The sequence below is a fragment of the Pimephales promelas genome, chromosome 4 (genome assembly GCF_988280905.1).
Source record: "Pimephales promelas chromosome 4, fPimPro1.hap1.1, whole genome shotgun sequence".
Taxonomy (NCBI): Eukaryota; Metazoa; Chordata; class Actinopteri; order Cypriniformes; family Leuciscidae; genus Pimephales; species Pimephales promelas.
In genome coordinates, this window is record NC_142772.1 from 44,206,788 (window position 1) to 44,220,722 (window position 13,935).

The following is a 13,935-nucleotide window of genomic DNA, read 5'->3' on the forward strand; positions in this document are numbered from 1 at the left end:
TCCCTATCCCCTATATTTCACCATGTATCAATCTGATGACACTAAATACATCTCTACAGTACGCATTGTGTTAGCATGGGTACACTGTAAAAAAATATTTTCATGATTTGTAATCACAACATTTTTTCTTTTGTAAAATCAACTTAAACCATTTATGTAGTTCATACAACATAATATTTTGAGTTTCTGATGATTAAATCAATCTCCTTCTTTGTATTAACTCAATTTTTCCATTTCAATAAACTTAAAATTTTAAGGCTACCAGGTTACTTCATTTTTTAAGTTAAACCAACGATATTTTTTTACAGTGTAGGTATAGGGTAGGTTTAGTTGGTTGCGTGCGTATTATATGTTTGATTGGGATTAGTGGTGTGGGCTGCGTGTTTATCAAATGCACGCAAAAACTGCGTGTTGTAAAAACTAATTCTCGCATATAAATTGCACGGTAAACACGAGTGCTATACGCATTAGTGACCAATTTTAGCTGCGGCTTCAGCATATTTATAATATGTGGGCGGGGCTTTTTATATTCTAGAGAGCATTTGATTGGACAGAAAATCTAAAGAGTATCAGAAGTGCAGGGTGATATCATCAAAATCATTTATCCATATTGGCGGAAGTTAGAGGTTGTGAGTTTTGAATGCTTAGCCTACATCTTTTAAATGTGAATTTTGCCATTGTTTTGGCGCATAACTAACAATAAGGCTAACATAAAAGCAAAAAAAGCGTACATTTTGATTTCATGGGGACTCTAAAAGCAACATTTAGTTGTGATGCTGTTCTAAATGATTTGCTTCAAATTTTCTAAAAAGTGTAGGCCTACAGTATCACAAAATCTGAGCTCGTAATGATTTTATATTCATTTATTGGTAGCATGTTTGATTTAATGGGTATTTGTTCAGACTGAAATGTAGACATATTAGACGTACAATTAACTGTGTTAGATGAGGTTAAAAAACAGAGACAATGTACATTAATCAACACAGGGAGCAAATAATGTTAAAAGTTCATGTATAGCAAGTCAGGCGGGTATATTTTGCGCCATAAGCGTGGCGTTGAAGACAGCATAAGTAAAAAAAAAAAAGATCAACTTCTGAAAACGCGTCAAATCCGAAACGCTCCGTCTGGCTGTTAAACGCAAGAACGCGTCCTGTGTGAATGCCTCACACCTGCGGGAAATACCTTGTACTGAACAGCAGCTAAATATAGATCCATCGCGAGGGAACCCGGTCACCGCACCGCGCCTCGCCACGCACAGCGTGTTTATCTGCATGTTGTTTAGCTGGAAAGTTTGCTTGTATCGAGGGCATCTTACCCATTTTTTTGCTGAAAGGGAAAACACACGATTTATTTAGAGGAACCTCTCAACTACACACGCGTAAAGCGCATTTTTAACTCCTTGTTCCTGGCGGTGCGCGTATCCAACAAGTGCATGCTCGAAGCTCAACTGCTGTGTCTTATAAGCGATTGAACTGCAAACAGATGGAGATGCCTGCCTAACGACCAGGTGCTCGAATCGATCCACGCAACCTCGCCAACACGCACATGTTTTGTCGCAGTGATAAAAACGCGCGTTTGTTTGATGCGCGTCGAGTGAGCTGGTGGATTATGTGGATCTGTTAGTTTCCCCGCCGATGGAGCCGCCGTAATTCGTTGTTCTGTTCATTTTCACAACAATCTAGAGACCAGGCGGTTCGCTTATATTTTGACGGTCCGAACCCCAAAAGCTTAGCCTACACCTAGTCCACCCGTTGACCTCCGAAGACTTGTAAATCCTCACAACTGGTTTCTTGGAGAGGGCTGCGCAATTGCGCACGCTGTAAGAGTACGATCGGCGCTTTCCATGGAATCCGCTCCACCCGTGATCTCCATGAGGTTTCGGTTCGATCTGAAGTGGGGTAAAAAGTTGCAGTCTGGACAGTAAATCACATATATGAGGATCATTAAACACGTGCTTACACACAAGCGCAAACATGCCTATGCATCCGGTGACTTCCACGTTGATGTACCGGGGGATCTGCACCATTCCAGATATCCTGTCGTACCGGGCACCGGTCAACCTGCCTGAGGATGAGGTGGAAGGTGAGTGAGAGGGTCCGGAGGGTTTTTAAGCCCCATATTCTGTTGTTATTCTTTATGAAATGACTAAACGCGTACTAATTCTTGCATTGCTTTAGTCTATTTCACCCTGTTTCCTAGACCTGTTTGTTGTTGTTGTTTTTTTCTCTCTATCTCTCTTTTTCTGTATCTGAGTGACCCAGTTTCGATTTAAAATATATTGTTAGAGAACAGTGAAGTGAAATAATATATCCTGTAATTTTTCTGTTTTGTTAGAACAAGTTTGTAAGGATTTTTTTTTTTTAAGTTTGTAAGGATTTAGCGCAGTGCATTTAAAACGCGTGACAATCCGGTTACCTGTGTTTCTCTATGATTGTATGATTTATTTAAAGTAGGTCTATCGCAAGTCAGAATGTGTGATATGCTGCAGTTGAAACATCTCTTTGGCTTTTTCAAACAAGTGAACAAATCAGAAGTAAAACAAAATAGGAAGTCGCCATTCTAAGCCATAAAAAGCTCTGTAACATATTAAACTAAATATGCATTTGCAATTCGTCAGAGTATTTCCATATCTTACTCATCAGTGTCAGAGAGTTTACCCTGATTAATCATCTGAATATTAGTATAAAAACACAGTAGTCACATTATCCTTCAATACAACTGGCTTTTCCTATGGGGAGTAGTCTCTTAACCCAGCAAAAACACCTGTTATTGGTATGCAGCAATTAATATAGGCTACCTCTTTAATGCGGACCTCTCATTTGGAGTAATGACTCAGTCTCTTCAATACCATGTTTTTTAAGCAAAAAGCCAACACTTTCATTTTTAGCATCTGAAACATATCGCACTGTATCACATGCAAATGAATAGGCTTGTTGATTATTTTCTTCATAAACTACATTTTACCCCATGAGTTTCCCAATAATGGTCTTGTAATATCCCTCCACTGCACAATTTGGATGTCTCTTAAATAACACACTTGATTTCAGCACATTAATTGTGACATGAAATATGAGTGTCAGATAGAGAGACACCCAAAATTTGCAGTGCTGCGGACCTACAGGATCAGGATTGAAAGTACCTTGATAAAAATCCAATTTCAACAAAGCAGTAAAATGCCATTTGAACTAGACGCATAATAAACACAAATAAATGGCTTTATTGTATTTCCCACCACCATGCAAATGCTTTAGGTATAGGCTATGTGTGAAATACAAAACATAGACAGCATTGTGACAGCATTAATGTATTGTGTATAATATATACTGTACAGTTTTAAATCAAATTGATCGATTTATTTCTTAATTGCAAAAAATATCAACGTTTGTAATGTGAGGGTCTGTAATTGTGAATGACACAACCATTCACTCAGGGTTTCTAGTTTAGTTTTTCTATTAAAGTCTGTTTCTGCTATTAAACATTGTGTATTGACGTCTGACTGCTGTGATTGTCGGCTCGTTTCAAAGTGTCTTTCCAGGTCAATCTTTTGTGACTAAGGTTTAATTAAGCCTCTCAGTACCTCGTTGCGAATCCATTCACCAAGGGATGTTTTCTATCAGTACATCTATTTATGAGTTATAACTCAAAAAGGCTGATTCTCATGCTCTTAACACTTAAAACCCTGTGGTCTGAATAAACACAAGCTACAATGATGATTTTAGGCAATGTTCAGAATTATGGGTACACAATTATGGGACAAAGCTTTCAAAACAGATGCAGGAATAATGAAGGTGCAATGGCGAAATCTTTGAAAATGCCATTTAAACAAGGTATAAATTCTTCTTTCATTTCTGTCACCAGTTTTTGACGTTATGGGTGTGTGTCACGTTAAGAAAAGAGAGTTTGAAATCCGATTTGAGCAGCCAGACCGTCCAGACTAAATCTGTAAAAATCTGGTTGGAATCGCATTTCAAACCTCCAACTATGGTTTGAATCCCCCCAAAAAAGTGGACTTTCCAAACCCCTTCTGGATAAAATCTGGTTACGCAAAAAGCATTTTCACTGGCAGTCTGAAAAAGAACTTAACTTGATTGTTCTTAACTTGATTGTGTGGAAACTGTACATACACAACCATCTAAGTGTAAATGTGACAGTCAATCTATTTGCAAATGTGCCTACTCGTCATCCACAAAGGAAACCTATGCCACATCCCAGATCATATACGGTAGACTGTATAGCATTTCCACAGAGATGGAAAATAGAGAGTAAATATGAGCAGAGTTCATCCCTGTAACGGTTTTGCTTTTATACGGATTTGCTCACCAAATATAAACATCTCATGGACCAAACTGTTGGTTGAAGTGCTTCACACTGACGAAGTAGGCCATGCTCTTGCTCATCCTTAGGATATGTAGTTGTTTATTTGTGAATCTTGAGTTTGAGCCAGATCTTTATATTTTTCTTTGAACTCAGATGGCACGCTGGGGGCAGAAATTGAGACGTAATTTGTGAGCTTGATCCGTGCATCTTTATTTTAGTTAGCGAGTTGTATTTCATCATGAAGCCGTCCTTATTCAAAATGAAGAATGAGGATAAGAGCCTCGGATAAAGCTAGAAGACTTCATTATTATTCTCAGTTGAAGAATGCTTAAAGTCTGGTTCAAAAACGTAGATTTTTTTCTTCTTTAGTGGACTAATAAATAGGGTTGGGTATCGTTTGAATTTGAACGATTCTGATTCCGATTCCTTGTTTCGATTCCGGTTCCTAACGATTCTCGATTCTGATTCTTTTAAGAGGCAGGGTCAAAAAAGTTTAGCTAACCTTGCTAACCAACGGCCTTTCTGAAGGAAATACTCCTTCTGTCACAAATACTCCTTTTGTCACAAATTTTGCATTTTGCAGAGATTTCGTTATTTTTAGAAAAGTGAAGCCACACTTTGGATCGCGGACGTAAGGTACTCATGTTCGCGTGGTTATGCCAACACTTCCGGTAGACGCTTCTTCACTGGTGTTGTTCAGCGGTTTCTTCTTCCGCTCGGCGGACTGTGAATATCGAAACTAGGAATCGAAATTTTAACTTTTGAACGATTCCGGGAAAAACGAAAAGTTAGTCTTGGTTCCAATCGATACTCGATTCTCGATACCCAACCCTGCTAATAAAGGAAGATGAATGGAGAATTGAGCTTTCCAATTCATCCAGATGACTCGTGTGCTATATTCAAAGTATTCTTCCATACAAAAGCTTTGTATGAAAAACAAACTGCTGAGAAAATCATTAATCACTGATAATCCTCCATTTAATTGGGCTGGTAACCATTAGGAATCAAGTCAGTGAGTTGAGACGATCAGTGAAAAAAATCATTCAGACTGGTTTAATGAACCAGTTCGATTGATTCATTGAAACTCAGGATCGGATCTCATTCAATCATATTATATGCACAGGAGAACTTCTCACAAAAAATGTATGCATAATTATTTAATATATATTGGTGTTTCTTGAAGTAAATGATCCAAATCATATTCAAAACGTGAATGTAACAGTCGATTTATTTGCAAATGTGCCTGTCACTGAAAATCAGACGCACATATTTCAGAGACATAAACTTGGAATAACTCCATAATTAATATTTAGTTGAAGCACCCTTTGAGTTTATTACAGCACTCAGTTTGTTTAGATACGAAAGTAAAATAAAACGCTAGTTAATACCACTAACAAGGCTCAAAATAGCCCCACAGTAACATAATGAGGGTCCCTACATGCAAAATGAAGCATTGAGAACTTTGTAAGTGTACAGACCGTTTAATAAGAAGATATTTTATAGATAGTTCACTTTGTGTATACAGACAGAAGCCATCTTTGGAAAACAGTCTTGACTAGTCAAACCACAAACGATGTGCTGAAGTGAGCTGAACTTCTGAACTGTATGAACCATAGATCTCTATAAAAAGGCTAGATGTCTCACGGCGGAGTATTTATCGTCATCACCGGCGGCCATCTTGTCACAGACAGGCTTTCTGGCGTAAGAAATACTCTTATCTCGTTGAAATCTTGACGGATTTACAAACGGTTTGGTTTCTTACAAACGTTATTAATGTGGCTATAATTCTGGATGATTATTTATTTATGCACTTATTATTCATAAGTATGCAGTATCATAACTACATCTCTGTCATTTATAACAAACCAGACCGTTTGAAAATCGGTAGAAAATTGAGCAAGTTACGGTGATTTAAAAAGTACATGCACCATTAAAACAATGTTACCAGTGAGCGAGCTGCCTGTGACAAGATGGCCGCCAGGTGCTGACGTCGACCTCCATTGGCCAGCAGCGCGGACGAGATATCTAGCTTTTATATAGATATCTATGGTATGAACGGCGATCGGGGTTCGACTTGTCGAGTCTGTTTTCCAAGATGGCTCCTGTCTGTCTTTATAAAATATCTTCTTATTAAACGGTCTGTACACTTACAAAGTTCTCAATGCTTCATTTTGCATGTATGGACCCTCTTTATGTTACTGTGTTAGTGTGGGTCTATTTTGAGCCTTGTTAGTGGTATTAACTAGCGATTTCTTTTTACTTATTAAATGCACCCATATACTAGCGTTATACGCTAATCTGTTTTTAGAGATAAAATTCTTTACATTCGATTATCATGAACACAAATCTCAGAGAACGGTTGACTAGGTACCCATGTTTTATTAGACCAAAGGTTCATTTTGCGACAGAGTTCTTGGTTTATTCAACAAGGCAGTTACGCAAATTTAATTTGTGTGTTGTTTGTGTTTGAGTAGTGAATGACCCATTGTTACTTCTCATGAGGATGAATGTCAGTATTTTTTGTGGATAACAGCTTAAATTTCAGTTGGTTTCTCATGCAAAGGAAGCAGAAAGCTGCTTTTTTTGTTGGCCTTTATTCACAGTGACCCGTATGATTCACATGCACTGAATAAACATCCATTACCGCTAAGGCTTTCACTGAATGCGCATTCAATACAAACCAACCGCCGTGAGAGGGAAATTCAGTTAATGTTCAGGGTCCTCCGTGTGTATTACCCAGCTGTTAACCACACCGACGTCAGCTATGCTATTTCTATGGCAGTGCATGACAGTCAGACATCAGGCTTGTTTGGAATTTCATTAAAAGAGGTTGGCCGCGGTGACGGAAGCAAATAAAGCTGTGATTAAATTTGGTGCTGTGGATGGATTTCAGAAAGCAATCTCAGAGCCCATTGTCCCAGCCAGGGATAGAAAGGGTGCCATTTGCTGCGTCTGAGAGCATGCCAGCCCCTCTTGATCAAGACCACACTGACAGCACATGCTGGACTGATGTTTCACACATGTCACGTTCAGCCCTATAGGGTCCAAAAACTGTTAAAGCGACACTAAGTACGATTTTTTTCACCTTAAAATAATGTTTCCAAAATTGTTTCAGTAGTTCATTAAGTCGTAACAGGAAAGTGGCGCAAATATTTTCTGGAACTGCAAAATAGCACCAGGGATTGTTTGCGCCGAAACACGCCTCCTTTTCTGCTCTGAACCACCCAGGGAGTGCAAACTAGGGAATGAAACAGGGAGTTTATTCCCTAGTTTGCGTCTGTGGAGGGAAAAGCCGCTTTTGCGCGGGTGCAAAATACCAATGATAAATGCGTCGGTGTATGAAGACATTTGCGCTGGGTGGAAAATAGGGCCCTATGTCTGTTTTATATTTATTTATTTTGCAATATTTCCCTGTTTTTATGTTCTGTTTAAGTATTTTTTGTGTCTTTTTTTAATCTATCAGGGCATTAGACATGGCGTTATCTTTGACGTTTGTACTCTTTGGATGCTGAACTTGACATACATGATGTATCTTAGAGAGAATGTGTTGTAGGCCAATGTTGCCATCTCCGCCCCCTGATCCCTAACCCCACCCCTAAACCTACCCATCTCTGCCCCCTGATCCCTAACCCCACCCCTAAACCTACCCATCTCTGCCCCCTGATCCCTAACCCCACCCCTAAACCTACCTATCTCCGCCCCCTGATCCCTAACCCCACCCCTAAACCTACCTATCTCTGCCCCCTGATCCCTAACCCCACCCCTAAACCTTCCCATCTCCGCCCCCTGATCCCTAACCCCACCCCTAAACCTACCCATCTCCGCCCCCTGATTCCTAACCCCACCCCTAAACCTACCCATCTCTGCCCCCTGATCCCTAACCCCACCCCTAAACCTTCCCATCTCCGCCCCCTGATCCCTAACCCCACCCCTAAACCTTCCCATCTCCGCCCCCTGATCCCTAACCCCACCCCTAAACCTTCCCATCTCCGCCCCTGATCCCTAACCCCACCCCTAAACCTTCCCATCTCCGCCCCTGATCCCTAACCCCACCCCTAAACCTACCCATCTCCGCCCCCGGATCCCTAACCCCACCCCTAATCCTACCCATCTCCGCCCCCTGATCCTTAACCCCACCCCTAAACCTACCCATCTCCGCCCTTGATCCCTAGCCCCACCCCTAAACCTACCCATCTCCGCCCCCTGATCCCTAACCCCACCCCTAAACCTACCCATCTCCGCCCCCTGATCCCTAACCCCACCCCTAAACCTACCCATCTCCGCCCCCTGATCCTTAACCCCACCCCTAAACCTACCCATCTCCGCCCCCTGATCCCTAACCCCACCCCTAAACCTACCCATCTCCACCCCTGATCCCTAGCCCCACCCCTAAACCTTGCTTATTTTAATTTAGAAGAGTACTAAATTAAATGATTTGCTTAAAAGAATGATGTTAGGCTTACATTAAAAATGAACTCTCAAAATGTGTTTTCAACATGTCTGGATTTACCTGCATTCAATCTCAATGAAACTGGAAGTACACTTCCATTTTACAAACTTAAATTGATTTTGGTGTGAAAGGCCGTTCGCATTTGCCAAAAATAATGGAAGCATTACAGATAGATAGACTAATTTCGTCTGTTTGTATTTACATTTATTTGGCCTTTGGGTCGGTGTGTTTGTCTTATAGTTCTTCTAGAATTAATATTATTATTAAGAATATAGGCCTACCATCTGTCTACTGCACATTTTTTAGTAAACCATCATAAATACAAGGGATGCCTGTCATGTAAATTCAGGCCTACCAGTTTTTTAAAAATAAAACTACATGAATACAGTTTATTTTGTGCCATTTGTCTCTCTTAAACTGTGAAAGCAAGTGGAAAGAACTATTTAAATTACAGATACAAGTCAATTTACAAATTTACATTTTGTTTGTATTACTCGGGTATCTCAGTAATACATAATGGAAAACATGCCACGGATATTATTTATGTGCTACTAATATCCTACTTAATGATTCGGGGAAACCCAGCGTTTTGTATTGGCATTGGACCACAATGATGAATGTTCTGACACTGTTCATGATAATGAAAACAGTATATATGAATGTTCTGACTCCGTTGTATGAGTAAAATCATGGTTTGTGTGAATTCAGCCAGCAGTGCAGCAGGTAGAAATCCGTTTCCTGTCACAGTACAAGTAAAGAAAGATCAAATGGCTGTTTGGCAGGTAGACTGGTTTAGAAATAGACATACAGAAAGAGGAGTGATTCACTTGAGCGTATCTCACTGACAGACGAACATGAGAGCAAACAAACCTTCCAGCAAGGTCTGTTTTTTTTCTTTTCTCTCCATCACATATCTCTTTCCACACACTGCCTTTTTCGCATGATTGTGAATGAGAGGAAACAGAGGGACATTGGTAACATCTTCTGCTTGAATCTTCTTTCATTTGATGCAAATTTTGAATAACTTCATTTTCATATCTCACTTTTTTGATCTGATTTGTTTGCAGCGCAAGAAATATTTTTCCATTTTTGAGAAATACAATAGCTGTAGGTCACAAAAAAATGAGGACACAAAAATATCTTGAGTGTTAGAAATGGAAAAATGCTTGTTTTTCCTCCATAAATGTGCATTAGGGATACAGAGAGATAAAGTCAAATTAACTCCTCTGGCTAAGTTTACAGAATGGTTGATTGGTTTGTTGTGAAACTCCACAAAATGTATTATTTGTACAGTGCATGTAATATGAATAAACATGGATCTGTTATATATTTGTCAAAATATGCTAAGGTGTAATAATGGAACAACAGCTTAATAAAAGGTGATTTTTCATCAGGATTTTCATGGGTTTGAATAAAATATTTTTGATATAATAGACAGTAAAACAACTATGTGCAACAAAACCACTCCTTTGGTAAAAAAACAACAATTGTGACGAAATGTTACATTTTTGACAATTCAAATATGTCATGTAATTTATTAAACCATGAAATAAACATTGGCAAAAATTATCCAAAGAAATTATCCAAAAATCAAATATAGTTAACTACTCGCACACATTATCATGTCCGTCAAAAACATAAATTAGAAGTTTTGGGTTGGAATTTTAGAACTAAAAACATTAACATAAAACACTTATGGGCATCGATCACTTCGCTGAATATTTGCCGACTAACAAATAAATAAGGACTACCTTACGACCCATCTGTTTCCAAATCCACAACATCGATGTCTGTCAAAAATTAAAAAATAAATAACGTGCACAATTACACAGTAGTATTTACGGGAAGCAGAGTTTTGATACCGTTGTCATATTTGTGTAAACAATTCAAAAACGTGTGATCGGGTTGGCTGTGTTGTGGTCATGTCTTGGCACAGGTCCTTCATCTGATTTGGATGCGGCCCGGATCCGGCTGACTACGGTAAACATTGGGATAAACAGAGAGACTAATATTAGCGGAGTTGATAACAAGTACTAGGTATTATCAACGGGCTAGTTATCTTGTCAAAATGTATATGCACTTTTAGGCAAAAATAATTAGGGATGCACAGAATATTTTTGGCCGAAAATGGCCCAAAAGTCGAAAGACTTTTATCACCGAAACAATACGGCCGAAATGTTGTGATGACGCAAATTGAAACCACGATCTGCACGTGCTTGTTTGAAGCAACATGTCTGCGGTGTGGACGTATTTCAGTGTATCTGAACCGGCGAGGAGACGAAAGCCTTGTTTATACTTTCGCCTGAATCCGCAGCGCGCGCACCGCTCCAAACGTCGAGGCGTTTATACTTGACCCGCTCTCCTTGAAACGACAGGGGACGAGTAAAGTAACCGTCCTCTAACCATTAGGAATCGGTGAGAAGAAGAAAGATAAACACATGACAATGTTTATTTTTTTAAGTATTCCACCACCAATACAAAAATAATCATGTAAAACCCAGTAAACCATGAGATTATTACTTGTGACATTACAAAAAAATATGTATATGGGAACATGTATGTATACAACTAAATTAATGCTCTCTTAAATATTTTCTAATTTCACTAAACATGTTTCATTAAGTTTCGTGTCCATTTGTATTAAACATGGACCTTTGTTCATTAAAAAGGCTTTTTATGCAATTAGCAAAACCGATCTTAGAACATATTTTTGCTAGCTGGGTAGTTTTAAGTGACATGTATGTGACATCGTGGTGTGTGTGTGAGAGAGGGTGTTGTCATTTAAATATTTCACATTATGGAACAAAATTATAATAGCATAATACAAGTAACCAAATAAGTGCCTAACAACAATGATGCACTTGATAAAAATCTCACTGTATAAATCTGCTCTGTGAGGGCAGCTTGTTTCGTGGAGCATGGACAGGAGGGGCAATTTACACACACTCTGACTTTCAATTACCAACACATCAACTGGTGAGAACTAGACGAGGGTTCTGCTCACGTAGCTTTCCAAAATGGTGTTCCAAACCCCTATTTTTTTTAAAATAGGATGCCATTTTGTTTTGTGGGGAAAGAAGATGAATAGTGTTTTCAGACAAGATCTTCTGACTGTCGCTGCTCGTGTGTGGATGTGTGCGTGTGTGATGCACCTGTCACCGTCCCACAGGTGGGACGTTTGCCACTATATTTTTAAAACAATAATATCTTAGTAAATACCTTAAATAATATTGACAAACTATATATCATTTGAAAGCTTACAATCTCTAGTTTCCATATTTGGTGACTAATTTTCAAAATATATTACAGAGGAGCCATAATGTATCAATATAAAACAAGAATATTTTCATACTCATAAGGCGTGTTCAGACCTTTATTTTAAAATAGCAGTAAACATGAAAAATCATGAAAAAATGGTAGATACCTCAGTTTGTTTTCATGCCAAAAGTTCAAAAGATAGAATCCATTCAATTATTTTGAAAAAAAAAAGGTCTGAAAAGTTTGAAATATCAAGAAAAAAATAATAAATTCACCATTTGTGACGTGGCAGCTAGCTATGACTTACATGCGTGTTCTATGTATGTGTTTCTTAGAGGTTCAATTCATATCAAAATCTGCCAAACTTCCCATGCTACTTCTGAATAGGATCTCTACTTCAGAAATTGTATGAAAATTGTGAAAATAATGGTTCATATCACTCAAAACAGGAATGGAAATGCAGGCACCCTTATATGGGCAGTAATGGAGTCTGATTGTGCCCTAGTGAAAAAGTTTGGTACTGCGCTCAAACAAAATCTTACTGAAAGCTCATTTTTTGAGATATCAACCTAAAATTTGAAACACAACTTGTTCAGATTTTTGGCTTTGATCTTTCTGCCATTTTAGAGTAGCCCAGGTTTTGAAAATATATATTTTATGTAAAATATGAATAATTAATATTTTTATATTGTACATTTCCATAAACTCAAACTTCTATAACTTTTTTTCTGTTTCACTTTCTTAATTTATTTCACTTCTACAAAAATCTGCCAAATGTCTTCTTTAAAACAAGACCAATCATATGTCTATATTCCAAAGCATTCTTGAATTACAACCATTTAAGTTCGAAATGTGCATTTTCATGTCTATTCAAAAAAGGGGGGGTGACAGTTAACAGGTTAAACTGAATGTACGTTCAATACCATTAATCCACTATTATACCCAACCCCAAAACGACAAGCTTGACATTTAAGTGAAGGCATTGCACTTTCAACAAATGGTCCTCTGGGATGGGCACAAAGTTGTGCTGTGGACACTTTAAGGTAAAGCGGCTCGAGAGAGACAATAGGTTACCATTGATAGATGGAGGGCTTTGTTTATTTGTGTTATGTTTCAACTCTTTTGGGAGGGGTGAAATATGGATCCTGGTACAGCCTACATGTCCAGGCAGTTGAGTCGGCTGTAGTCAAGCTCAAACTTGTTGTTTTAATTTTAGATTTGGATAGAAGCTGTTTGCTCGCAAGTCGCAAAAATGAAATTGCTTATGAGCTGTTCAAAATATAACTATACCACTGCAGGCTTGCTTTTGAACATACTATGTTTAAAACTGCAATGGAGTTTTAACAAATAATAGTTGGTTTATTTGTGATGATGGTAACTAATTAGCCATTTAGCATGATGGCTACAAAATTTGTTTATTAGCACATTAGCTCAGTGCATATGAAGAGTTCAGATGCAAAAGCCTCTAAGTGCCATTTGAAATTTTCTTCTAAAATGATCATTTTTATCAAGCTTGTATATTTAAGTTCAGCAATTTCACTTAAATAGCAATGAAGATTACCTATTAATTGCCATTTAAGTGAAATTACTGAACTCTTCATATATACACTCACCCATGTGAGTGTAGCCTATATATTATTATGTGTTTATGCACCCCCCAGAACTCTCTGGCCATTGTGTAATTCGCATCCTGCTTGTATTGAATAAAACCCTACAAAAATCTTTGAGAAACACCAACAATCTGAATAATATGTGAAGTGTTTATCATTATGTTTGTGAGTATTTCAACACAATGTTACTGTGTCAGACGAAATCCTGATTGGCAGCATGATTGCCTCTTTAAGAGCTTCTCCAGAACGGTTTGTCTGCATGAGCTTTGTGATTCACATTCAAGGTTGTAATGTAGGTCT

General features: G+C 38.4%; 1 protein-coding gene across 1 annotated transcript in view; it reads left to right on the forward strand.

The window, feature by feature from the left end:
• Positions 1-1,058: 1,058 nt before the first annotated feature.
• The window catches only part of cabp7a (calcium binding protein 7a), a 46,072-nt gene continuing 33,195 nt past the window's right edge, over positions 1,059-13,935 (forward strand). Inside the window, exon 1 of the mRNA XM_039659424.2 lies at positions 1,059-2,082. Within this exon, the coding sequence (XP_039515358.1) occupies positions 1,974-2,082 (109 nt within the window). The 5' untranslated portion in view covers positions 1,059-1,973. The remainder of the gene's footprint in view (positions 2,083-13,935) is intronic.